Source organism: Gymnodraco acuticeps, unplaced genomic scaffold (genome assembly GCF_902827175.1).
Source record: "Gymnodraco acuticeps unplaced genomic scaffold, fGymAcu1.1, whole genome shotgun sequence".
In the NCBI taxonomy this organism is placed as follows: domain Eukaryota; kingdom Metazoa; phylum Chordata; class Actinopteri; order Perciformes; family Bathydraconidae; genus Gymnodraco; species Gymnodraco acuticeps.
In genome coordinates, this window is record NW_022990673.1 from 563,664 (window position 1) to 591,051 (window position 27,388).

General features: G+C 41.7%; 4 protein-coding genes across 6 annotated transcripts in view; 3 read left to right on the forward strand and 1 right to left on the reverse strand.

The window, feature by feature from the left end:
• On the forward strand, nt 1-3,856 carry LOC117555118 (cytochrome P450 2J5-like). Of its 3 annotated transcripts, none has more exons than XM_034229847.1 (9): nt 1-308; nt 1,717-1,882; nt 1,977-2,129; nt 2,206-2,366; nt 2,545-2,721; nt 2,799-2,937; nt 3,022-3,209; nt 3,305-3,446; nt 3,545-3,856. In XM_034229847.1, exons 1-9 carry the CDS (start codon nt 117-119, stop codon nt 3,718-3,720), a joined length of 1,494 nt encoding a protein of 497 aa, XP_034085738.1. In that variant the 5' UTR covers nt 1-116; the 3' UTR covers nt 3,721-3,856. The 3 variants fall into 3 exon arrangements, with proteins under 3 accessions (XP_034085738.1, XP_034085740.1, XP_034085739.1); XM_034229849.1 differs by lacking the exon at nt 1-308 and adding an exon at nt 1,570-1,609; XM_034229848.1 differs by lacking the exon at nt 1-308 and adding an exon at nt 1,577-1,643.
• Nucleotides 3,857-11,413: 7,557 nt separating this feature from the next.
• On the forward strand, nt 11,414-19,012 carry LOC117555120 (cytochrome P450 2J5-like). The gene is made up of 9 exons (XM_034229851.1): nt 11,414-11,694; nt 15,580-15,745; nt 15,835-15,987; nt 16,066-16,226; nt 16,385-16,561; nt 16,647-16,785; nt 17,179-17,366; nt 17,815-17,956; nt 18,329-19,012. Exons 1-9 carry the CDS (start codon nt 11,503-11,505, stop codon nt 18,502-18,504), a joined length of 1,494 nt encoding a protein of 497 aa, XP_034085742.1. The 5' UTR covers nt 11,414-11,502; the 3' UTR covers nt 18,505-19,012.
• Nucleotides 19,013-19,552: 540 nt separating this feature from the next.
• On the forward strand, nt 19,553-24,020 carry LOC117555122 (cytochrome P450 2J2-like). The gene is made up of 9 exons (XM_034229852.1): nt 19,553-19,744; nt 20,052-20,217; nt 20,674-20,826; nt 20,909-21,069; nt 21,865-22,038; nt 22,123-22,264; nt 22,348-22,535; nt 23,200-23,341; nt 23,845-24,020. The coding sequence occupies exons 1-9, from the start codon at nt 19,553-19,555 to the stop codon at nt 24,018-24,020; spliced, it is 1,494 nt and encodes a 497-aa protein (XP_034085743.1).
• A 905-nt stretch (nt 24,021-24,925) lies between these two features.
• The window catches only part of hook1 (hook microtubule-tethering protein 1), a 12,959-nt gene continuing 10,496 nt past the window's right edge, over nt 24,926-27,388 (reverse strand). Inside the window, exons 17-22 of the mRNA XM_034229780.1 lie at nt 27,235-27,266; nt 27,042-27,124; nt 26,757-26,856; nt 26,548-26,649; nt 26,376-26,444; nt 24,926-26,293 (exon numbers count right to left, since the gene is read on the reverse strand). Of these exons, the coding sequence (XP_034085671.1) occupies nt 26,643-26,649; nt 26,757-26,856; nt 27,042-27,124; nt 27,235-27,266 (222 nt within the window). The 3' untranslated portion in view covers nt 24,926-26,293; nt 26,376-26,444; nt 26,548-26,642. The remainder of the gene's footprint in view (nt 26,294-26,375; nt 26,445-26,547; nt 26,650-26,756; nt 26,857-27,041; nt 27,125-27,234; nt 27,267-27,388) is intronic.

Below are 27,388 nucleotides of genomic sequence, written 5' to 3' on the forward strand. Positions count from 1 at the left end.
GAATTACCGAATAGTTTTTTTCAGTTTTGATGGTAGTTTTTAGTGCAGGGGAGTGCAGTTTGGCTTCTTGCAAGGCTTGGACCTTTCTCATGCTGTTGGTTTAACTCTCCTTAAGGATGTGGCTTTATAATGTTTTGTCGGCTTTGGACTTCAAGGGGCTGTTTCTGTTTATTTTCATTTTTATCATAATAGCCGATTTCCTAAAACACAGGAATCCTCCAAATTATCCTCCAGGACCAATGGCTCTTCCAATTGTGGGGAGTTTCTTCAGTGTGGACAGTAAACATCCACACATGTATTTCACCAAGGTAAAGTTGAGAGATCTATTATATGGTTTAGTCTGATGTAGCCTATTTATTTTGAATTTACAATAGGGTTAAGATCTTTCACATCGGGGTTTGTGGGCACTGTCAATGCAGTAGAAGAAGTTGAAAGCCATTTTAATCATCTTGGTTAGTCCACTTGAAGGTTGTTTATTTGGGCTCTACAGGTGATGTGAAACTAATGGCTGATACTGACATCTGGTGTTCAAATTATAGACATGGATGAAAAAGTATTGTCTTCGTAAACCTGGGCCCTTTCTCATTTCTCTAACTCCCCTCCTCAATACTTAGTCCCGCCCACAGGAGATGCGAGTCGAGGAGCCGAGGAGGGGAACCGAGGAGAGAGGAGGGGAAGCAGCAGGCGGTTAGAGAAATGAGAACTCCTCTCCTCTGAGCGGTCATTTTAAAGAGACGTCCATTAATGATGACAGGAGGCACAGCAGCCCTCTGTCTGATGGACAGATGTGTTCATGACGACTTATATATTTACTTTGATTCATTCACAGTGCGGTATAATGAGACAATAACAGGCTACAGATGCGGACACACACACACAAACCCCCCTCTCCCCTCTCTGATCGCTACAATGAGGAATATAAATTACGGGCCAAAAGTTTTATTTACAAGTATTAAAAGTAAGCAGAGGACACCAAACCAACTGAGACCTGTCTGTCCGCTGCATCTACGCACACAATGTACCACACACACCTACACCACACACACGCATGTATACAGTTCCTAAAACAGGCTACAGCCGTTGTGTATTTTATTATGTGAAGCACTAAATGGTTTTAGAAAAATATCGACTCTTTGTAGATATACTAAACTAAAGCAAATAAAAAGAGTAGGCCTGTTATACTGAGTGATATATATTTTACACACTGCTCTGCTTTCTGCACGGACCTCACAGCTGTTCTCTCTGTAAACATCGCGTCGCGATGAAAGCAGTTAATAAAATAATATCCAGGGGATGCATGCAGAGATGTCATTGGCTGAGATAAGTCCGGCCGTGCGTCACGACTCTTTGAAACATCTCTGTTGCCGGAAATGCATCCACGAAGGAGCCGTGGAGGACCATGGAGGACCCATCAGTGTATCCTCGGTTAGAGCTCCTCCAGAGAGCCTCCTCGACGCTCGATCCTCGAAGTGCATTTAGAGAAATGAGATGTCCTTCAACATGGCACACTGAAATTCATTTCCGGGTCAATACCGGAGGACTGAGGAGTCGAGGAGTCGATGAGTCGAGGAGTCGAGGAGGGGATTTGATTAAATGAGAAAGGGCCCTGGTAGTCATTTTATTCCCTGATGCATAGGTTTAGGGTATGAACAACTTAAATGTGAATGTATGTGGTAGTGTTTTTGGGATCATCAGTGTTCACTTCTTGATTTACAGCTGGCTGATCGTTATGGGAGTGTGTTCAGCGTCCGCCTCGGCGGTAACACTATGGTGTTTGTGTCTGGATACAAGATGGTGAAGGAAGCCTTAGTGTCCCAAGCCGACAACTTTGTGGATCGGCCTCACAATGAAATGGCGAACAGGTTTTACTCTGGAAACAAAAGTGCATAATTCTCTTTCTTTCTCTTATCTCATAGTCTTCAGGAATAACCTCCCTTCGGCCTTTAACTCAAATCTCTGCTTATGCTCGCATCTAGGCGGTCTGTTTGTAAGCAATGGTGAAACATGGAAGAGACAGCGACGATTTGCCTTGTCTACCCTACGTACCTTTGGTGTGGGAAAAAACACCATGGAGCAGAGTATCTGTGAGGAGATCCGACACCTGCAGGAGGAGATAGAGAAGGAGAAAGGTGTACACAAAGAGTACAGATTCAGCTCATTATTCGGAGTATAGCGTTGTCTAAACAGTGGACTCCTCTCCTACAGGTCAACCTTTCAGCCCAGCAGGTCTCTTCAACAACGCTGTGTCCAACATCATTTGCCAGCTGGTGATGGGTAAACGCTTTGACTACAGCGACCACAACTTCCAGATTATGCTGAATTATTTGTCTGAAATTCTAATGTTGGAGGGCTCTGTATGGGGTACGGTAAGTCAGTCATTTTAATGTTGTTTAATCATTGTCAGATAATTTCTTTTTTTTAAGGATTCTTGATGTCAATCCTTGTTAACCGTCTGTGCAGCCCATGTCTGTGCCCAAATATGATCACATAAGGGTAAATATTATGTGGATGTATCTAATTTACAATTTGTTTCTAATACTGTAGCTGTATGAGTCGTTCCCCACATTGATGAAGCACTTGCCAGGTCCTCACAACAAAATGTTCAGTGATTTTGACGCCATCCGAGACTTCCTCAGTCTGGAGGTAAAGAACCACAAGAAGGACCTGGACCGCAGTGACCCCCGGGACTATATTGACACTTTCCTTATTGAAATGGAAAAAGTAAGTTAACGCTTTGGAGCCCTTCATGTATATTGAGCATCCACTCACTACAGTATCTTATTTGCATCTCTGAATAGAACAAGGATTCAGATCTTGGCTTCACAGAGACTAATCTGGCTTTGTGCTCTCTGGATCTGTTCCTGGCTGGAACAGAGACCACCTCCACCACGTTACAGTGGGCTTTGGTTTATCTCATCAAATACCCTGATATCCAGGGTAGGTGACATGCTAGCACCACACTGAGCTAACTGTAAATACAGCAAGAAAACAACATAACTTGACATTTCTTTTTACTTATAGAGAAAGTGAAGGCAGAGATAGACAGAGTGATCGGACACAACAGGCAGCCCAGTATGGCAGACAGACCCAACCTGCCCTACACTGAAGCCGTTATCCACGAGATCATGAGGATGGGAAACATTGTTCCTTTAAATGGACTCAGAATGGCTGCTAAGGATACAACACTGGGTGATTACTTCATTCCCAAGGTTTGTGTAGCCCACAATCATATTTAGTCTGAAAATGATTGTATCTAAAATGTGGGTGTTGTTGTCAATGGTTGGTTATGAATCTTGTTTTTTAGGGTACGACCTTGATGCCAATCCTGACCTCTGTGCTGTTCGACAAGACTGAATGGGAGACCCCAGACACCTTCAACCCTGGACACTTCCTGGATGCTGAGGGACAGTTTGTGAAGAGAGAAGCTCTCATGGCTTTCTCTGCAGGTAATCAACATTCACCTGAATCATAACATGAACTAGAACATACGTTTTATCCTTAGATCTTACACTTTCATGTGAGTATACGTTTATGCACTCTTCAGGGAAACGTGTGTGTCTCGGAGAAGGCCTCGCCAAGATGGAGCTGTTCCTGTTTTTCGTTGGTTTACTACAGAAGTTCTCCTTCTCTGTTCCTGATGGAGTAGAGTTGAGTACAGAAGGAGTTACTGGAATGACACGAGTACCACACCCCTTCAAGGTGTATGCCAAGGCTTGCTGAATCATACAACATCTCACTGAATAATTTGAATAAACAACGAATGTTTCCTCATCCACTGAGGGCTTGATGCCTTTACAATGATTTTTTATAAAGTTGTTTTACATTGAATACACAAATTAAAATACATTTCCCTTTGTCATCATAATGTGTAATACATTCATTAAGGTACTATCTGTAAATTGTATGTCATATAAGTAAAACAAACCTGTAATGATCTGATTTCTATCCATCGTAATACATTTGTTAATAAAAAACATGTTTTGATTTGTTTCACACACCTGGTGTAAGTCTTTGCTTAAAACACAAAAGAACATACACTCATCTTCTTTTTATTCTGCTTCTCCTTATTACACCAATTAAGTCTCCTCAGAATATTCCTTTAACAATAAACATCTACAAGGAAAACAGGCATCCAGCCACACCACGAGCTTGATAAACATAAGGCACAGTGCTTAGACTTAAGAATCCCTTCCACTTCTACGAGGGCAACCAACACACAACCTGACCTTAAATGACCACCTGGCTGATTTCCAGAAGAGGGTAAAAAAGGACAAATGAAAGCTTTAGCGCAAGTTCAATAAGGAAGACCTAACTCGAGTCACTCACACGTCACTCTATGGCTCCCTTCCCCCCTCATTAAATATGAGGGCGTCACGCCTCAGCAGCCAATCGCTGCACATGCTAAATGCCTTAAATACCTGCTCTTCCTCCCTGTCAGTTGTCATTGCAGATGATCACACGCAATGGTAGTTGCAATGCAATACAATACAATACTGCTTCTCGTGAGAAAAACCGTAAGAAACAACTAGCTCAAGATGTCCAACTCGGACAATTCGGAACACGAACCTTCTCCGGAAGTCTCCGATCCCGGTTCGGCTCCACACAGCGGCTTATCAACAGAGGAAGACTTCCTCATCGCCGGGCTCCTGCAGCAGGGCTTTCCCACAGCCCCAGGCCTCACTCTCTCTCAGCTGCGATAGCTCTCGGACCAGGTCTCCAGCGTAGCTCCCCAGTCCGGGGCAGCAGCTCCAGCCAGCTTCCCAGAGAGCAGGACGAGGCCGCAGCCGCGGAGGTAAAAAAAGGGCAGGAAGTCGAGCCCTCCAGGATCCCGTCCCCCTCCAAAAAATCCACCCCTTCTCAGGCTCGCCAGTCCGGTAGCGTCACACACCCCTATGGAGAGTAGCGCGGCCGGCTCCCTGCAATCCCTGGCTAGCTCCATGATAGCTATCGATGCTCGCCTCCAGGCTCTGGAAGACTACGCCACAAGAGCTTCAACTTCCGTTGCACTCAGGTACTAGTTTTAACGAAAACGTTTGCACTCGACCCTTACACAGAGTTGGGTTGTAACGGAATACATGTAACGGTGTTACGTAATCAGAAGAAAAATAAAGAAAGAAAAAAAAAAAAATCAGTATATTCAGCGGTGTTACATTTGAAAACGATTAAACTGAGTGCAGTTACTCTCGTAAACCTGAAGTGAATACTTATTGGAATTATTGGTGGAAAGTTTCCTCACAATGTAATATTCATTACCGGCAGAACCGTGTGCACAGCGCTGCAGCGTATCTGCGAGCAAGAGATGCAGCGTGTCCGTGAGGCCCCGCCCCGCACGCAGATGAGAGAGAGAGAGAGTTCTCTTTCAAAACATATTGGAAGGTAGAAACGGAGATGTTTAGATAAAACGTGGAAGATAACGTTTATGTAGCATTTATTTATTGTCGGAATGATGACATTCATAACGGGATCAAATCTAACTGAATGGCCTGCTGCTGCCGAATGCATGGGACAAGTAACTGGGAAAAGTTTTAAAAGTGATTACATCGTTGCAGATAATAAATAATAATGATAATGTATTCTATTTAGGGGCGCCTTTCAAAGCACCCAAGGACACCTTACAATGCATAAACTTTTCCAAGGAAAGGTTTTAAGACAGTACAAAGAATGCAGTCTGGGTGAGTTTTTCTTTTTATGTGCGGTGCAGATGAGAGAGCTGTCCAGAATGACACTAAAATGTTGTGTTCGTGCTCTTCATAAGCCATTAAAACAGTAAAATACGTGTCTCCCGTTCACCAAAACATACCCATCTGTTATGGAAAAGAAAGTATTCTAAAGGAAAAGATAGAAAGAAGAGGAAAAGGAGAAAAGATAAAAAGAAGAGGAGGAAAGAAGAAAAAGAAGAGGAAAGGAAGTATTCTAAAAGTAATCTGCCACCGGTACCGGCGGGATCGTGGTTAGTTTCCGATGCGCAGAAGAAAATCTGGCCCACCCTATATTTTTACAGGCCCACCCTAAAGTAAATTTCTGCCTACGCTACGGTCCGCACAGCAGCAACAACCAATCACATGAATCTCTTGCCCCCGACACACAAAGCAATAGCAATGTTAAAACTAAGTAAACTGGAAAGGAAAAAAAATCCCCAACAGGCGAAAACCTACCAGTTTCACCCACTGTCTCTGCCTCCTCCCTCCATGCCTCGCTCCTCTGGTTTGTATCCCGGTAGATGAACAGAGACTGATCATACAGCACCGGGTGATTCACTACCGCTATAATGAATTTTCCCTCACATTTTTGGAATATGAGGAATTACCTGCGTAGTCTCTCCCAACATACACGCGGTCTGATTGGCTAGCGCTTGTACCGGCAGATTTGCATAAACGGGACTTCATTGGCTGACGCTTCTGCCGAGGCGCCAAAAGTTGAACATTGCTCAACTTTTTGAAGCGAGCAACGCCAGCAAATGCTCCACGTCGCTTCCCAAAATACAGTTCTACTAAAAGTGACGTCACCCCATTCAAAGTGAATGGGCAGAAGCATTTGGAAGCTGTAACGCACGCCACCGTGTGGACGGGCCGTCACAGTGGCTCTGCGCCAGAAACATAAAAAAAACAAAAAAACATTCTGGAATATCACCCCTCCACTCCCATTAACATCCCTCAGCTAGCAGCTGCGCTATCTACAGATTCCGTGTTTGTTGACTATCTCCCGTCATGGCTCTCCCAAGGCTTCAGGGTAGGGGTCCTCCCATCTCCCACAGTGACTTTCGTAGCAAGAAACTTACAGTCAGCCGCAAAGAACCCAACATAGTTTCCCAGCTCATCGACAAAGAACTTCTCAAAGGATATATAATCGGTCCTTTTAGCTCCTCCCCCTTCTCAGTGTTCCGTTCAAATCCCATCGGAATAGCCACACGTAAATAAAAGGCTGATTTTCGATCTGTCCGCTCCCCGCTCCGGCCCATTCTGCAGCGTCAATAGCATCATCCCTCCAGATCAGTTCTCCCTTCACCATGCCTCAGTGGATAATGCAATAAAGATGATCAAGTTCACAGGGCACGGAGCTCGGCTCTCCAAAGCGGACATTACCGATGCCTTCAAATCATCCCCATTCATCCGTCTCAGTGGAACTTGTTCGGTATTAAGTGGGAGTCCAAACTCTATCTTCGCGTTCGCCTGACCTTCGGGTGCAGAAGCAGCCCCTGCATCTTCAATTCCTTCTCGGAAGCGCTCTATTGGATCCTGCTGAACATCGTCAGAATCCCCTCCGTCCTTCACCTACCGGACGACTTCCTCCCCATAAACCCGCACAGGACAGCTCAGGGATCTCACTGGCCAAGCTTAAACACTGCTTCAGGAGTGAGGTGTCCCTCTCTCCAAAGAGAAAACGTTAGGTCCCATCACACGCTTAGAGTTCTTAGGCATCATCCTCGACTCCATAGACATGAAGGCGTCTCTCCCCTCAGACAAATCGCAGCGCATCCAGGACATCACCAAGTCATACTGCGAGCAACAAGTTATCACAAAACAACTGTCGCTCTCCCTTCTCGTACACCTCAACTTCGCCATGCACATCATCCCCCAGGGGCGCTCGTTCATCTCCCGCCTCCTGGACGCAGCATCAGCGGTCGACAACCTCCATGACTGCGTTTTCTTAGACGAAGGCTGCCGCTCAGACCTTCGGTTCTGGTCCCTCCTGCTCGCCCACTGGAACGGAATTACTTTATTCTACGATGGCCTCGTGCGTTCCTCTGACTCAATGAGGTCTTCACGGATGCCGCCCATCCATGGGTTTTGGGGGGTTTCTTCCAGGGAGAGTGGTTCGCAGGGTCATGGCCCCGTCAATTTCTACCTCAAGACGGTGGTCCTCCTCCGCCTTCACAACCTTCATTCGTCCGGACATCAGCGCCGTACGGGCTTCCCAAAGATCTCTCAGACCCTAACTATGGTAGTTATACATATAACTGGTGGTGGCTCAAACACATTCACAAGTATACATGTCTCACTAAGGTTCCCGATATTCAAAACTGCATTCCTGTCCTAATTCCGCGGGCCCCGCCCACAGGGAATAATGTCTCGTCTCACGCCGCAACTACAGGTAACGGGCTTCATCTCCGGCACACAGGTATTTCATTCCCAGGCCTTGCTCAAACGCATCAGTGTAAAATGTATTTCCTGCAGTCCGCGTGGACTCGGGCCACCGTACACTCCGGTGTCAGTTACAAAACAAAGGAAATAAAGAAAGAGTAAAGATATATATATATAGCCTGCGAAGTCAGGCTATATATATATAGCCTGCGAAGTCAGGCGTGGCGGAACACTTACACCGTACACTTCGGTGCCAGTTACAAAACAAAGGAAAATAAATGAAGAGTAAAGAAAAATATATATATATATATATATATATATATATATATATATATATATATATATATAGCCTGCGAAGTCAGGCGTGGCGGAAGGCCACCGTACACTTCGGTGTCGTAGCGGAAGGCTACCGTACACTTCGGTGTCGTAGCGGAAGGCTACCGTACACTTCGGTGTCAGTTACAAAACAAAGAGTAAAGAAAAAAGATACATATATATATATATATATATATATATATATATATATATAACCTGCGAAGTCAGGCGTGGCGGAAGGCCACCGTACACTTCGGTGTCAGTTACAAAACAAAGGAAAAAGAAATAAAGAAAAAAAAAAAAATATATATATATAGCCTGCGAAGTCAGGCGTGGCGGAAGGCCACCGTACACTTCGGTGTCGTAGCGGAAGGCTACCGTACACTTCGGTGTCAGTTACAAAACAAAGGAAAGAGTAAAGAAAATATATATAACCTGCGAAGTCAGGCGTGGCGGAAGGCCACCGTACACTTCGGTGTCGTAGCGGAAGGCTACCGTACACTTCGGTGTCGTGGACGTTGGGCCACCGTTACAAAACGAAACCGCTCGCTCCTCGGCGTAGTCAAGCCCTGCTGGCCAGGCATGCGACCCGCAGGTCGTTTTCAGATAAGACCGGCACTGATTTCGGCAGTCAGAGTCTCAGCATGACCAGTAAGCTCCGGCAGTGATTCCGGCACAGTGTCGCTCATATACGTGTTAATCTATTATCTCTCCTCCCCAGATCACCAGTCACCCCACAAGGTAAGCAACTCAGTTCATCTCAGTATTCATACTTCACTGGTTTTGGGGATTTCATCGGAGCGGTGCTTTCCCTCCTGAATGATTATCCTGCAAACCGGGGGCCTAATCGCCAAACACCATTACATTCTCCTGTTGTACTATCATGGCAATCATTTCATTCATATGACGTGTAAACAATAAATATGTAATTCTTACATCACGTCTCTCCGGTTTGAAATGAAAGCTTTAGCGCAAGTTCAATAAGGAAGACCTAACTCGAGTCACTCACACGTCACTCTATGGCTCCCTTCCCCCCTCATTAAATATGAGGGCGTCACGCCTCAGCAGCCAATCGCTGCACATGCTAAATGCCTTAAATACCTGCTCTTCCTCCCTGTCAGTTGTCATTGCAGATGATCACACGCAACCCGCCTCCACCCCTCTCGCCTCCCGTCTCCTTCAGGACAAAGCTAAACCTTCCTCCTTCAGACCGGTCTCACCTACTCATCACCACCACCAGTGTCTAGACCCCGGGGATTTCATCGGAGCGGTGCTTTCCCTCCTGAATGATTATCCTGCAAACCGGGGGCCTAATCGCCAAACACCATTACATTCTCCTGTTGTACTATCATGGCAATCATTTCATTCATATGACGTGTAAACAATAAATATGTAATTCTTACATCACGTCTCTCCGGTTTGAACTGATAAACTCAGATTGTGGACAAAACTGTGAGAGCAGGAGACTCCAAGTGTCCTCTGGTTAAACGAAAGCTTTTTGGTTAATCCTCAACTGGTTAGTCGGCTAGAGTTCTGGCTGAGGTAGACTTGCTGTTTGTTGAACACTTTGAGTTTGGGTAAATAGAACCCTTTTTAAAGTTACCCTGACTCTGTTATTGCTGCACTACCACTTTTCCCCAGTCCTGGTAATTGTTTGTTGGATTAGTTTTATGTCTTATATATATTTATGTTCCATTGTTGGAGGAGCAAGGGACTTAAGATTTCCATCGCCATATCTACACTGTACCACAACAAAAGAGAGAGGGTTGAGCTCAGTTCAACCAAACACTGAACAAGAATTGTTTTTAAGGCGACCAAATTGTTCAATTGAACGTATGTGAAGAGTTCAAATATAAGGACAAAAACTCAGACAACACACAAACTGGACAACAACGTAGTAGCGACAAGTTAATCAGATGATAGCCTCAAGCTTGTCCTGCTTTATCATCTATTTCACTGTAAATAAATAGGACCTAATTTAGTAAATTAATATCATGCTATATGAAAAATACTTGAAACTTTATTGAGACTAAGACAGTCTGTTGCCTAAGACAATCAATGTATGAGAACCAAAAAGCACACCTTTCTAAATAGACTACAAGTTTGCCTGTGTCTGACAGCACCACAGAAAGAGTGAACTTGGGTTTGATCATGCTGACGTGGTTTGTGCTGTGTGCACCTGCACCTGGCTGGTGGTTACTCATTTACATGTGTGATGCCCCTGTGGGTGCATCAGTAGATAGGGTGTGGCTGTTCTGTCTGTGCTGCATTGGCTCCAGTGATTACCTTGATTACAGTAACTCAGGGCACCTGGGTTTGGTGTCCTGCCCAGCTATTTAGAGCCTCTCTGCTCCTCTCTGTGGTCTCTCTGCTTTTCCCTACAGGCCCCCGGTTTTGTTGAGTATATGTTGTTGTTACTTTAGTTGCTTTACTTTGTGCACCTCAACACTCTCACACATACACATTCATGCAACCCTCACCCTGCATTTACACTACTGATACCACTGACGTCCACACCTCATGCCTTACTTATTGTTGCACTTCATTTAATTTGGCTAATTTGGATTGTTTCCTTTAAATAAACATATTTTGATAACCGTTGACATGGTGTGTCTCCTTTTTGTTGTGGCCTTTTGAGCCAGGTCATAACAACATGCAACTGCACTATAATCAATTAGATGCCTTTTATCCACTGCACTTTATATTTTTGGCAAAACTCTATTTACACTATGAACATGCAATCTCAATGTAAGGTTGATGAAAATCAGTGGAGGTTATACAATGTGTATTAGAACATTGCTTAGCTGATGTTATATTATTATCATTATATTACTTTGGCATGATAATACTTACATTATTACTACTTGGTATCATCATTTGTGTGATGAGAGAGATATTTGCCAAGGACAAGGTAGTTGCGTCAGTAACCTGTGTTGTTATGCAAGTCCACGATCACGATGACCTTTGAGCAAACTGCAGAGTCTGAATTACTGATTTGTTTTTCGGGTTATCTGTCCTGTTAGAAGTGTGTAGTGTAGTGTAGTGTAGTGTGCCTTCTTGGAAAACTTGAACATTTCAACTGCTGCTGGTTTAACTCTCTCTAATAATGTGGCTTTATAATTTGTTTCTGGGTTTTGATCTAAAGGGTCTGTTCCTGTTTATTTTTATTTTTATCATAATAGCCGACTTCATCAAAAACAGGAATCCTCCAAATTATCCTCCAGGACCAATGGCTCTTCCGATTGTGGGGAATTTCTTCAGTTTGGACAGTAAACATCCACACGTATATTTTACCAAGGTAAACATGTATGAAGGTATGTTTTCATTTGTGAACAAGGGTAATTATTGGATTATTGTAACTCTTTATTATCAGGGTGTACCAAAAAGTCTAATTAATAAATAAGCTAATTCAAAATGCTGCAGCACGTGTACTAACTAGAGTTCAGAAAAGGAACCACATTACTCCAGTTCTGGCTGCCTTACACTCAGTGGCGGTGCCAGAGATTTTCTCTAGGGGGTGCTGTGGGGTAGCTTGACGTTTCATAGAGGGTGCTCAAACATTTAGGGTTTCCCATTAATGCACCAGCGCTACAGTTGAATGTTCTACTGCAACACTCCCCCCCCCAATATTTTTTTAAATATTGAAGTTAAAAGCATCAATCTGGTGCACTTTGAGAGCAACATTAAGAGATCTATGTTTACATCTCTCAACACCCATACGAAACAGAACTGTCAACAGATTTACTTTTTCTTTATAGATATTTTACAAATCACTCCCCTTTTAAAACAAACCGTTTGAGACCCACTGAGATAACTAGACTAAAGTTAACTATCTAAACACTGAGAGAGTCCTTTACTTCACCTGAGCTGAGGCAGAGTTGGGTGTAACGCGTTACTAAGTAACGCGGTACTGTAATAATAGTACTTATGTCGGTAACGGAGTAGTGTAACGCGTTACTTTTATAATTCAGTAACCACGCTACAGTTACTAACATTGCCCCGACACGCGTTACTTCGTTACTTTTATAAAATAATCACACTCACTGACAGACAAGAGGGGTTTCCGCCGCAGGTTTATATCGGTTTATATACATGTAGGCCTATGTAATCTGCGCGATTTGCGAGACCACATCTCCACGTGCAGTGCTGCATAAACATGGCTGAGTCTTTTCATCTGTAAACTCCCTCAACGGGCCGCTCGCTCTCTTTTGTTGATCGCCCTCTCACGGGTGAACAGTTCAATGTCCCGCTTCATTGTAGGAATTCTGCCATGTCTCTACCACTTTAGTTTGACCATCTCTGTTACTAAGTTATGGAATACTAAATAAGTAATTAGATACCTTACCGTTATGCGCTCATAAAGAATGATAAGAATAATGCGTCTTGAACTGGTTTCATTCATTAGTGTCTTTACGTTTCACAGACTGTTAGCTTGTTGTGTGGCTGGTAGCCTATTTTAGAGCATATAAAGAAAGAAAGACTTGTGTTAAGTCTTCCTTAATGCAATAGTAATTGGGGGTGCAAGTGGAGTCTCGTGGAGTCTCGCAGAGGCAAAACTGTGGCGCGCTTACACTGTAGGTGCGCCGCAGTCTGCGTGATCTGCCTGTAGGGGCGGGCCGGCCCTGCGAGTAAAGTAACGAGTAAAGTAACGAGTTACTTTATCTAGAGAGTAACGAAGTAGTGTAATATATTACTTTTTTTTAAAAAGTAATATGTAATATGTAATATATTACTTTTTTTTAGTAACGACCCCATCTCTGAGCTGAGGTTACCTGAGACTCTCCGTCTGACAGGAGAGAGTTCTCCCTCCACCTTGTTGTTGAAAAAGCTCCTTATTTCCGTTAGCTTGGCTAGCTAGCACCAGATGCTAACCACAACGATCTCCGGTAGATACCCACTGGTGCGCGAGGCGAGCTCTCTCGCTCGCTCGCGCACGCACGCACACAAAATGGCTCGTGCCACACACACACACACACACACACACACACACACACACACACACACACACACACACACACACACACACACACACACACACACACACACACACACACACGCACACACAGAGCAGGGCTTGAATGAAACACAGAGACCCAGAAGTAAGCTACTTGTACTCACAGGCCTATTATGTGCAGAATCCCTCTCGCTTTCAGTTGGTTTTGATTGAGTGTCCACACGTGGACGTTTAAGGACTAAAAAACGATCAATTTTTCACTTTGCTGTTAGCAAATCATTTGGCGCTCTAGCTAACAGGAAGTCACCCAAGTGTCACAAAGTGTAATTTAACCCATGGGTAGGTCAAAAATCGAATGGGTGCTGGCCATTGGCCTAATCATATCACCTGTGTTGGCTTTATGTTTTTGGTAAAAAATGTGTTTGTTTCACATATGCATTGATGTAATCAATAATATTTCTAATTTAATTTAATAAAAATAATAATAATAATTTTCGAAAAAAAAACAAAAACATATTTCTTGGGGGTGCTTAGGGGGTGCTTTGGCAATCCTGGGGGGTGCTTCAGCACCCCCTAGCTCCCCCCTGGCGCCGCCCCTGCGTACACTGGCTCCCTATAGAACACAGGATAGAATTTAAAATTCTTCTTCTCACCTACAAAGCCCTTAATGGGCAGGCGCCATCTTACCTTAAAGAACTCATTACACCCTACTGTCCTACTAGGGCATTGCGTTCCAAGAATGCAGGGTTGTTGGTTGTTCCTAAAGTCTCTAAAAGTATAATGGGAGCCAGAGCCTTTTCTTATCAAGCTCCACTTCCAGTTTGTGTTCGGGTGGCAGACAGCCTATCCGTTTTTAAGAGTACACTTAAGACCTTCCTTTTTGATAAAGCTTATAGTTGATAAAATAATCTAATAGGAGTGCATTGACGTAGACACGTTGTGCCTCTTCACCTATACATTTGAGTTCTTACTCTTTTTCCTTATTGATGGTATGTAATTTGGTTGTGTGTGTAGACGGTGGAAGCAGGGAGAGGCATATACGTGCCTTGATCCCTGCCGAGCAGACGCACAACTGCTTATTGGTGTTAGTGCCAAAAAACCTTTTAGGAGCAATGTGCTCATGGTATACAGTAGATGTGGCACATACATCTTAGTTCCTACTCTTTTCCCTCACCCTATCCTAAGGGAGTGCATGTACGTAGACACGTTAGTTTAGCTGCTATAGGCTTAGACTGTCGGGGGACACCTTACTTCTTCCTTCTGTCTGTACCTGTGTACTCTCATGTTCCGAATAACCCAGCTTCCCCCAAATGTCTTTTTGGTGTCTATCGATGCCGGGATCCTGAGTCGTGGCTGATCCTGTTTCTGTGGTCCTGTGTCCTGGATCCTCTATCCTGAGTTCTGGATTTGAGTCCAGGACTTCTAGTCTTGGCTGAACCTTTCACTGTGGTCCTGCCTGACTTTCATCATACTATTTCCCTGATGGCTTCCACAGGATTGTAGTTGACATCCTCGTGGATTCATCTTCTTATTATAGACACATGCATTTCCAAACATTCGGTCTACCTATGCAGTAAAATGTATTATCTCTTCGATTTACACACGGCATCTATTGCACGTCTGTCCGTCCTGGGAGAGGGATCCCTCCTCTGTTGCTCTCCCTGAGGTTTCTCCCATTTTTCCCTTTAAACTGTGGGTTTTCTCCGGAAGTTTTTCCTTGTACGATGTGAGGGTCTAAGGACAGAGGGTCTAAGGACAGAGAGTCTAAGGATAGAGGGTGTCGTATTGTCATACTGATATTCTGTACAAACTGTGAAGTCCACTGAGACAAATGTAACATTTGTGATATTGGGCTATATAAATAAACATTGATTGATTGATAGATAGATAATTATTATGTAGACATAAATATCTAATTAGTTTAAAGTTAATTTAATTTACAATAGGTTCAAGATTCTCGTCCACTATTGCCATACGTATAGTGCAGTTCGTGGACAAAAACAAATGTGTAACTTTGACAATGTACTGAGAATAATGAAAGCCATTTCGATAATTTTTATTTACCAAAATAATAAGGTTAAGTTGTTCTTCCTTCTGAACTTGATACACCTGGTAGCCTTTTAGTTCATTATTGAGCAATTGTATTTGCATTTTGATTTTGAACAAATGATCAGGTTGATATCATGCAGTAGTGCTTGGATTCATCTGTGTTTGTTCCTTGATTTACAGCTGGCTGACGTTTTTGGGAGTGTGTTCAGCATCCGCCTCGGCAGTGACAAGATGGTGTTTGTGTCTGGGTATAAGATGGTGAAGGAAGCCTTAGTGACACAAGCCGACAACTTTGTGGATCGACCACACAGTGCAATTGTGGCCAGGGTTTACTCAGGAGACTCAGGTGCATACATCTCTTGTATCATGTACTGCAGGCCTTAGGTCCCCTGAACAAATAACACAATTTATTCTGCATGCTTGCATCTACTGTAGGTGGTTTGTTCATGAGCAATGGTGAAACATGGAAGAGACAGCGACGATTTGCCTTGTCGACCCTACGTACCTTTGGCCTGGGAAAAAACACCATGGAGCAGAGTATCTGTGAGGAGATCCGACACCTGCAGGAGGAGATGGAGAAAGAGAAAGGTGCTTACAAAATTAGCTCTTTATCAGAATGTCTTTAGCAGTATGGCGTTGTCCTAACAGTTAATTCCTCTCCTACAGGTGAACCTTTCAACCCAGCAGGCCTCTTCAACAATGCTGTATCCAACATAATATGCCAGCTGGTGATGGGGAAACGCTTTGACTACAGCGACCACAACTTCCAGATCTTGTTAAAATATATTTCTGAAGTTTTTTGGCTGCAGGGCTCTCTATGGGGTCTGGTAAGTCAGTTATATATTTTGCAGTGTAATCATTGTCAGAAAAACAGCATTCTGGTGGGATTGATTCCTTCGTAACCGACTAGTGCATGGTCAAATATGTTCACATAAGGTTAAAGACGATGTGGATGTTTCTCTCATGTACTTATTATTCTGTGTAGTTGTATGAGTCGTTCCCTGGAGTGATGAAGCACTTGCCAGGTCCCCACAACAAAATGTTCGATCAATTTACCGCCATCCTAGAGTTCATCAGTCAGGAGGTTAAGAGCCACAAGAAGGACCTGGACCACAGTGATCCCCGGGACTATATTGACACCTTCATTATTGAAATGGAAAAAGTAAGTTAAAAACTGTAATATAAAAAACTGTGTTGCCCTTCCTGTATATGTACCAGCCATTCACTGCTGCATCTTCTCTGAATAGAACAAGGATTCAGATCTTGGCTTCACAGAGACTAATCTGGCTATGTGCTCTCTGGATCTGTTCGTGGCTGGAACAGAGACAACTTCTACTACCTTACTGTGGGCTTTGGTTTATCTCATCAAAAACCCTGATGTCCAGGGTAGGTGTCATGCTAGCATTGCACTGTAGCTAACTGTAAAACAGCAAACCAGCCTAAATAAGTCTAAGCTAATTGCAGTGTGAGGCTGTTTAATCTTGTTACCATCAGTGGCTACGATTTAGCTTCTGGGTAAACGCAGAAATATTGAAATATTTCTGGGTTCTGTGTTGCCAACGAATATGGCGGCCAGTGATTGTTGCAGTGCAAGCTTAAACACACCAGTATTTTTAAGCTAAATGCAAAAGTGAATATACTAACAGCTCTCACAAACATGCTAATGTTTACTATCTCAATTAAGCATTTACAAATCACCTTATATTAACATGTTTATTGTCAAGTTTCTCATCCTCCTATACTAGAAGCTTACTTCCTTAAACTTTCTTGCTTTTTTAGACAAAGTCCAGACAGAGATAGACAGAGTGATCGGACACAACCGACAGCCCAGTATGGCAGACAGAACCAACCTGCCCTACACTGAAGCCGTCATCCACGAGATCCAGAGGATGGGAAACATTATTCCTCTAAATGGACTCAGAATGGCCGCCAAGGATACAACACTGGGCGACTATATTGTACCGAAGGTGGATTTAGTAGGCCTACACATTTTAAGCCTTAACAGGATGTCTCTAAAAAAGAGAGGTTGTTTTTACAGACTCAAGTTTACAAGTCACTTACTAAAGAAAGTCAGATTTTTAAGTCACTTAAGTCACCAAGTCCGTTACCCAGAGCTTGGTTTAATCATGCAGCTAACTCCCGGTTTAGCAATCTTCTAATTTAAATAGCATAAAGTAATTTAATTGTGTAGCTTTACTAGACACTTCGTCCACTGGTTTCAGCCACTCCTGTCCCCTGCTGAAGTAGTGTGTACTCAGTTATTTTATGTCAGGAGGGCAAGTACTGGGTCAAAACATTTAAAGTGGTTTATTTTCACACAACTCAAAGTTAATACGGTAATACACTTGATACAATGTTCGGAAACAACGTGTGTGATCATTTCTTGGTGTTAGCTTATGAATCTTGTTTTTTTAGGGTACATCCGTGATGCCTAACCTGACCTCTGTGCTGTTCGACAAGACTGAATGGGAGACCCCAGACACCTTCAACCCCGGACACTTCCTAGATGCTGAGGGAAAGTTTGTGAAGAGAGAAGCTCTCATGCCTTTCTCTGCAGGTAAACATCATTCGACTTTTTTCAGCCTATATTGAAAGTATGAACAGCGCTTGCCTCACGATGTGCTGTTGAAGATTATTCCAGAAAAGTCGAGCAAAAGGTGCGATCAACAAAAGAGTTATCATTTAATCGAGGAAAGCATATGTTGATGGGATTAAGGGAATGTAAAGGCAGTGACAGTGTACGTACAGGGTAATAAGGCCGTAAATATGAGAGAGCCAGTCCATAAGACGGAGGATTTTAAACACATCAGTACCACGTTGAGTTGAAATGCATGTGCAAGAATTTCAGCATCTAATTTTGTTAAAATTAGATGTATTATGGTTGGAGCTCTTACATTTTGTTGATCGTATACGTTTGTGCACTCTTCAGGGAAACGTGTATGTCTCGGAGAAGGCCTCGCCAAAATGGAGCTGTTCTTGTTTTTGATCGGATTACTGCAGAAGTTCTCTTTCTCCGTTCCTGATGGAGTAGAGTTGAGTACAGAAGGAGTAACTGGAATAACTCGAGTACCACATCCCTTCAAGATTTATGCCAAAGCACGCTAAATTATACAACATCTCACTGAATGAGGGTCTAAGGATAGAGGGTGTCGTTTTTCTCATACTGATATTCTGAACAATCTGTGCTGTTGTATTTGCTGTAAAGTGTCTCTACTGTAGGCTATTTTTATTATATGTACAGCACTTTGGCTCGACCAAAAATTGTTTATAAATGTGCTATATAAATAAAACTTGATTTGAATAATTTTTCATCCGACAAAAGTGTTCTCTGCCTATACATTTCCTTCCTTGTGATAAAATAGTTGTCATAATATATTGTTGTATTAATGGCATTCTTTATAGGACAGTATTGTCCTTGTTATTAATGAAAATATGTATAAAGATTTTCTCAAAATACAATCTTCTATTACATTCAAGCTGTATTGTCTATGTCTTCTTTATCATCATCAGTTATGTAATGTATTAGCCATTATTTAAGAACTGCAATCATTAACAAAACCTTTGGAAACATGTGTTAATGATTAATAAAGGATTTGATGATATGTGTCACAAACCTGGTTTAATACTTTTGTCAACATAACATACACTCATGGTGACTTATTAACAAGCCATTGGAGGTGTAAAGGACAAAAAGAGCAAGATTATAGTTACTTTTTACTTTGGTCAAATGAAAAAAGGGGCAAACTTTACCAGACAGGGAACAGAAGAAGAATCATCAAACCAAATAACAAATACTTCAGGAAAAAATAAAGCTGAAAAACAATTGCTGGAAAGCTAGGGCAGATTCCAAGAACAAGACTGCCTTGTCTTGTCATGTCTGATGTCTATTGTGCTAGATTTTTTAAATTATCTATATAATGTACATTTTTTGGGGGGTTAAAAGTTTGGGTCTTACAAAAATAGGTATATTGCAAACTAACAACAAACGTACTCAGTATTTGTTAAATGAACAGGCATCCCCTCTCTGTGTCGCACCGATAGGTCATTACATCTACATAAGCTGTGAGTCAGCAGAGTACCAGCCCATCTCTAACTAGAATTTGATGATGGAGCAAGTCATCCTCAGTCCCTTGCTATTCTCCTTCACTTAACAATGTGTCTGCGTGATTTGTTTCTGTGGCTCGATCTGACGGAAATGCTGCTTTTTGTTTTTGCGATTCTCCTCGTTGTCTATTTTCTGGACAAAAAAGATCCACCTAACTTTCCACCAGGACCACCATCACTGCCTCTTCTAGGAAACATATTCAACATTGAGTCTAAACAGCCTCACATTTACTTAACCAAGGTAAGATGACAGAAACTCATTTCGTATTATGCTGTAGTGTTTTTGCGATAACCTGAGCATAACTGAAAGCTGGAAGGTAGATGTTCTCTGTTATTTACTACACTACTTTTGCACGCAGTAGAGTCACATCCTTTAACAAGGGATATTTAAAAAATGACATGGGACTGAAACAGATCATGAAAACGTTTATGGTAGAAAATAATGCAAAAACCTGCTGATAGTCAGAAATGATTGTCCTGAAAAATGCATCTCATCAGAGTCACATGCCAGACAACAGGCCACATATTCTCTGCCCCTGCATCCACAGCTAGCTGATGTGTTTGGGAATGTGTTCTGCATACGTCTGGGAAGACACAAAACAGTGTTTGTGTGCGGGTGGAAGATGGTGAAGGAAGCCATAGTCACACAAGCTGACAACTTTGTGGACCGGCCTTACAGCCCGATGGTGACCAGAATTTATTCAGGAAACTCAGGTGAATCACACAAACATGCAGTACATTGGGCCCTCACCATAGTTGTAAGATATATGGTCATCACCTTGTTGACTTTTTGCTGAAATAGATATTGGCTGTTCTGTTTGCATGTCTAACATTATAAGACTTGGGGGAAGCCGTATTTACAGCTCTTGGAAAGGATGTAATTGCATTTTCATTATTTTTTATTATCATTATAATAAATGCATAACGTGGTCTTAAAATAAAAATAATTGTTTTTCCTCTTTTTATATATTCAGTGCAAAACTATTGTCTTATTTTTGCTTATACTTTGCTTTTCATTGCAATGATAGCATATTGTCATATCCACTTTGTTGTAGTGTAAAACCTTGGTTATGCATTAAAATGTATCGTGACAGTCCTAAAGCACATCACTATTTAAGGAGTCAACCTGTGCCTGCCTCTGTACTGATGTGTGGTTTCTCTCTGTCTCAGCGGGTCTTTTCTTCAGTAATGGGAGAGTGTGGAGGAGACAGCGGCGTTTTGCCATGGCCATGCTACGTACCTTTGGTCTGGCCAAGAGCTCCATGGAGCAGAGCATCTGTGAGGAGAGTCATCATCTGCAGGAGGCCATGCAGAAGGAGAAAGGTTGGGAAAATCAACAAAAGCGAATACATTTTTTTTAACAGAATGAGAAGCAAAATAAATAAATTGACTTTGTCCTACTCAGGTGAGCCATTCGACCCCGTGCCCCTCTTAAACAACGCTGTGGCCAACATCATCTGCCAGATAGTGTTTGGGAGACGGTATGAATATGGCGACCACAACTTCCAGAGCATGCTGAAGAGTCTGACTGAGATGGCCTATTTGGAGGGATCTATATGGGCTCTAGTAAGATGCAAACCAGCTCAGACACATTTTACAACCTCACACAGCTTTTCATAACATGCATCAGAACCAGTGTGTCGGGGAAACACAAGAAAATACACTTTATTTATTATTTTATGTAATTACTTGTAGGGATAATTTTAGATGCCTTTTTCATTTCTTGTGCCAATCCCAATCTGATACTGTTTTTTCTCTTTCTTAACAATTTAGCTGTTGATAATAAATGTGTACGGATGCACTTTGCAATTGTTAGCCATCAAAAACATCATAACTTAATATTCTCCTATAGAAATAAATAAATATCCCACATCAGGAATCAGTAGTGCTACTTCTGCTTCTTTTCATTAGAACTGTTTCACACACACTTTGAGCAACATTTTAAAGCATTTGAAGCATTCAAAATGATGTTTAAAATGCAATTTTTATTAAAAAATGTAATCTGATAATTTAGAATAACAAAATTATTATAATCCCAGTGTAAAATACAGGATTTAACACTCAATATGAACATATCATTTAGTTTATAAAAATAGACTGAAAATATCTTTTTTTTTGTCCTTCCCCATATCGGATTTAGTGATAATTGCCAGTATTGAACTGGTAATGATACTAAAATCAGCACATTACTCATTTATATACATTTTTATATTTGTGGACAAAGTAATCAGTAATGTATTTAAAACAATTAAAATGTGTCATTCTGGCAATTGAAAGTCTGTCAGAAAATATTATGATCATAGCTTTGGTCTTTGCTTGTATATAAACAACCACTGAATATTCCCGTCTCCTCTCCGACAGCTTTATGATGCGTTCCCAGCTCTGATGAAACTCCTGCCGGGGCCTCACTGTGGCATCTTCAGCAGCTCCAGGTCTTTGGAGGCATCTATCAGAGGAGAAATAGAGAGGCACAAGTTGGACCTGGACCCCAGCAACCCACGAGATTACATCGACAGCTTCCTCATAGAAGAGAAAGTATGGTGTTTGTAGTGTTGCCGATCAACCAACGTGAACAGCATGACAAAATAAAAACTAACTGACCATATGTCTGTTCCTCAGCACAACAGAAACAGTGAACTGCGCTTTGACGATGACAATCTGGTTCTGTGTTGTCTGGATCTGTTCCTGGCTGGTAGTGAGACCACTTCAAAGACCCTGCAGTGGGGCCTCATCTACCTCATCAACAACGCTCAAATCCAGGGTGGGTGTTCACATCAGCAGCAAAACAAGTATAAAAGTAACCAGAGAAGATCAAGTTTAAAACCTTTTTATTTGACCTCCTAGATAAAGTCCATGCCGAGATAGACAGAGAGATCGGACAGAGCCGACAGCCCAGTATGGCAGACAGACCCAACCTGCCCTACACTGACGCCGTCATCCACGAGATCCAGAGGATGGGAAACATTGTTCCTTTAAATGGACTCAGAATGGCTGCCAAGGATACAACACTGGGTGATTTCGTCATACCCAAGGTGCGTTTACTTATAGCGTGCAGCAATTTAGGAGTCACAACAGAAGGCTTTGTTTATTTTGTGTTTAATAGAAAAACAATACTGTTGAATCTACTTGGAGATTTATGCTTCAAGATTACAAAATTACCAGAATACATGAATTATATAATCTTACATATACTGCAGTACTTAGGAGGATTTCAACAAGCTGGGGAAAATATACTGTATACTCTATATTGGGTGGGTGCTTTCCTAAAATTGATATATAAAATAAAATAAATAACTAGATGGGCACTTGGACTGTATAGAAATCCGCAATTGCCAAATACTCTTACAATGATGATGAAAGGGAACATTACCTATTTATCAACATTTTGATTCAAATATGCTCCGAAATTAAACAGGTTCTTCCCTGGCCCCTGCCACACACATTTGTACCAAGATCGGGCAGGCAAACCAAACAAAAAAACTTCCATGGAAATAATTTAAAAAAGAAAATTATTGAAATATCTCATATGAAGAAAAGCTAGTAAATATTTACAGGTTTAATACCCACTTGTTGACCCATTACCCTTCTTCATCTGCTAACAAGGTGTGTCTGTATCATTTGATTGTTTATTCTTATCCTTCTGTATAAACAATATTGAATTGATTGCTGTGTGTGTGCGTGTGCGTGTGCGTGTAGGGAACCTCAGTGATGCCTAACCTGACCTCCGTGCTGTTTGACAAGACTGAATGGGAAACCCCCGACACCTTCAATCCTGAACACTTCCTGGATGCCGAGGGGAAGTTTGTGAGGAGGGATGCATTTTTACCTTTTTCTGCAGGTACATTTCACATTTCAGTGATAAACAATGAATTAACGGACTTTTGCACATTTGAACCACAATGACACGCAAATTCGTGAAGCGTTCCTCATTTTCAGCTTTTATGTGCACAGCTCCACTTGCTTGGAACAATCTTCAGCAAGTATTGAAACTGAGCAATCTCATTCCTCTGCATGTTTTTAAAGCTAGGCTAAATGAAATGCTCGTTGATACTATGGGCACTTGTAAATGTCTATAACTATGTAAATGTATCCTGTAAATATAATGTATGATGCCTTTATTGTTTTATGTTTCATGTGGAACCTATATGCTGCAGGTCTCCCTTGAAAAAGAGATCTATGATCTCAAGGGACCAATCTGATTAAATAAAGGTTTGAAATGAAATGAAGAAAGGAAATTGTTTAGGGTGCAGGAAATGTAAGCGTGTAGTTAGAGTATAATTGGAAATATCATAGATTCACTTGCCTTCATTGTCTTGCTTTTATGCTTGTTTGTTTCTCCAGGAAAGCGTGCATGTCTGGGTGAAGGTCTGGCGAGGACGGAGCTGTTCCTGTTTTTTGTCAGTTTGCTCCAGACATTTTGTTTTTCAACGCTGGACAGAGTTCAGTTGAGTACTGAAGGAATCGTAGGAGCCACACGCACGCCGTACCCCTTTAAGATCTATGCCACAGCCCGCTGAATCCTGCAAACGGTGCTCTACTATAGCAAAGCACACATACATTTTAACATATGCAACACAAATGCTGCATCTTTGGCTACTTTTCCTGTCAACACAAAAACAACACATTACCAGCAGAGACAGCATTCAACGGTCCTGTCTACAACATGTGTCTGAAACACGAGAGCTGATGGTGGCACAAGATTAACTTTAGCATGGTTTGTTTTGCCCATTATCACGAGTGAAATGTGATACATTTACATTTGTCCAATATCGAGAGTTATGTACCCAGCATACAGCACCAACACTCTCCAATATATGCCGCTATTATTACTCACTTTATATGATTTCAGGTGGACTATTGCAACTATAAAAAATAAATGTTGCTATAGAAATGTCAGATCTTTCTTTCATCAGGGTTGTTATTAGATTTCAATGATTGGATCTATCCTGATGAGTTGAGTAAAGTACTCATCTATCCTGATGAGGTTCATTTGGATAATTGCTGCATTATTTTCACATGCGCTGATGATATGGAAACCTTATTAAGAGAACACAGTCAAATGTTTAACATCAAAGAGAAAACATTTTATCCATGTTTATCATCTTTGCTCCTAAACTGAGATTGAGGCAATTTATTGTAAAACATGTTTAGAAAATGTATTTATTTATTTATTCACAAGAAAAACCAAACGCTTTAAATTTGAACTCTTTAAATTCCTGAATATTCATAATGATTTCCTCACTTTTCTTGATTAACAAACATACAACAATGCACAACAGTAGTTTCTGTGCAGCGCTACGTTTGATTGTCCTCCTTATTTTCTTACACACTGCTCCTAAATCAGAAATCAGAATATTTCACTGCAAAACATAAAATAAAAAGCGCTTTGAAATACATCTAATGATCACAAATGGAAAAACCATCATAACAGAGTGCCTCTTTAGTATTATAGCAAACACACAGAGTGACAAGGCAATCAACCCACAGCTAACTCATGTTGAGAAACTAGTGCAGTTAAACTTAAGACCCCATAGAGGACAGCCAATAACCCAACATATCTATATTAAATATCAAATAACACACCTGCTCCTCACTCTGAGCTTTTACAGACACTAAAACAGCCTGAAAACATTCATGATTAAATTGATATCAACTACATTTCTCAATTTTAAGGAGCTGTATGAAAGCTTAACCTGATTCTTACATTTGGATCAGAAGCTGGTGTTAAAATCACATTTCCATTACAGCTGTACAACTTGATTTATCACTACTGAATTAGATTTTCAAAATATTCAGTGAATACAAAGGCCTTACTTACTTAAATCAAATCACGCTTTAGGAGTGTAGAAAACACAAGACAAATTCACCAGTCCTGGATTTCTTGTGTATGATTTGTTGTTGCAGCACCTCAGAAGTTTATTACGTAATAAGATTTATAATATTTTCACATCTTAACATGATGGGCTTGTTGCATTTGAGTAAAAAGTCACAAGTGACTGACTCTTTGATGCTAAACAACAGTTGGTGGCCAGCACCAAATATAGCAATAATCTTTTCTTGGAAGCACATTTAGTCTTTTTGCCTGTAAGCAGGATGTTGTTACTGACTTGTAAGCATAGTATGATGGTAAAGATTTCCATACATCAACAATCATCTGTCAGTTAGCTTAAGCATTCAATTTACCCTTTAAAAAAAAACACATTCATATATCTTGGGCTTCAATTCTGAATTATATAGCTAAGCATTCATTTACATTTCTGTCATTCCTGTTCAAGTATACATCATGTCAGGAGACTGAAGGCTAAATTGATTATACATATTATCATGGCAGAAGGGAAATATGCTCCACAGGTTGGGACAGTGTGTGTAACTTGTGTGAAGTGAACACAGGTTGTGGATTCCTGTTGAATAGCGGTCCTCCTGCAGTCAGTGTCTGGTGGTACAGTAAGCTAAAGTCTCGGTTAGGTGACCCCATAATGTTTTGTCTGATAATGAAGTGCTCATTGATCGATCGTGACCTCCTCCCGAGCGCTGAGAGCAGATGTGTTTAAGGTCACTTGAGTGCTCACTGTTGGGAGTGAGAGTATTCTTCTGTTTGACTTAAGGTGAGACGTTTGGCTCTATGACACGGTTACTTGGAGGTAGCAGCCGGCACGCTGATGGAGAGCGGCCGGCGGGGAGCGTTTGAGACCTGCCGCTGCTGCGACAAGAAAGAATGTCCGGGGGTCAACACGGAGGAGGTGCAGCCGCCGAGTCGGGCCTCCATCGCCAGCTTCTGAAAGCCCAGACTCTGAATGACAACAAAAAGACATTTAAGTGTCAATAATGTCATAAAAAGGCAGGAGCAACCAGGTAATCTGAATTTGTTTCACCTTGTTGTACCACGCAGTGACAATCAGCTTCTCCTCGTACTCTCTCAGTTTGGCCTGCTCACACAGACGCTACAGAGGCAAATCAATCCAACATGAATTAGGCTTGGATCCCATGTCCTTTATAAACATATTGTACAGTATATTCACAGACAAGGAGTCAAAAACATATTACTTCCAGGTTGAGAATCTGTTTGTCCCGATCGGCCAACTGGTTCCTCAGAGCCTGGATCTCAGCGGTGGCTGGATTAAGCTTTGGATCCAGTGCTCTTATAACCTACAAAAACAACGTTTTGAAGCCACATTCATTTATTTGACTCAAGGAATAAGACGTTAAAACAAAATACACAAATAATAGAGAAATTATATTATATTATCACTTACATGCGAGCTTTCTCCAGGTACATCTTGTACCTCTCTTCCATGGCCCTCATGTCATCGTCCTTCTTCTTCAGAGCAGCCATCAGCTCATCCAGCTTCAGGGCTTTGAGGCAAGAAAGACATTATAAAGTTTCCCTTCAGTCACATTGTGCATAGTTCTGGGGGAAATAGCACTCTGCTCATGAGAAGAGAGAGACCCTGACTACAGAATAGGTTATATTTTCCACTCTAGAGGTTGCGGTAGGGGTAACATGTTGGAATTATCAGGGGAAAATATTTTTGACTTACAATTCTGAGTGTTGTCAGGCTGCAGGTCCTCCAACAGCTCTTTCTTCTTCATGATTTCGTCCTGAGCCTCGTTCAGTTGGACCCTGAGGAAACAAACGCAGTTTCTTTACCCCCCTCTACTGGAGAACATGTATATTCATTTGATTTCTCAACTTTTCTTTAAGAGTTGACACTTTTCATATTTCAAACTTACATGTGGGCATCAAGTTTCCGTTTCAGGTTTGACTGAAAAAAAGAATGAAAAGAGAATGGATTAAAAGCTTTTTCATAAAACCAACACAATAGCAAAAATGACCTCTAAATTATGTAAACATTTTGAGGGAAAACATAAACTAATGTAATTTCTT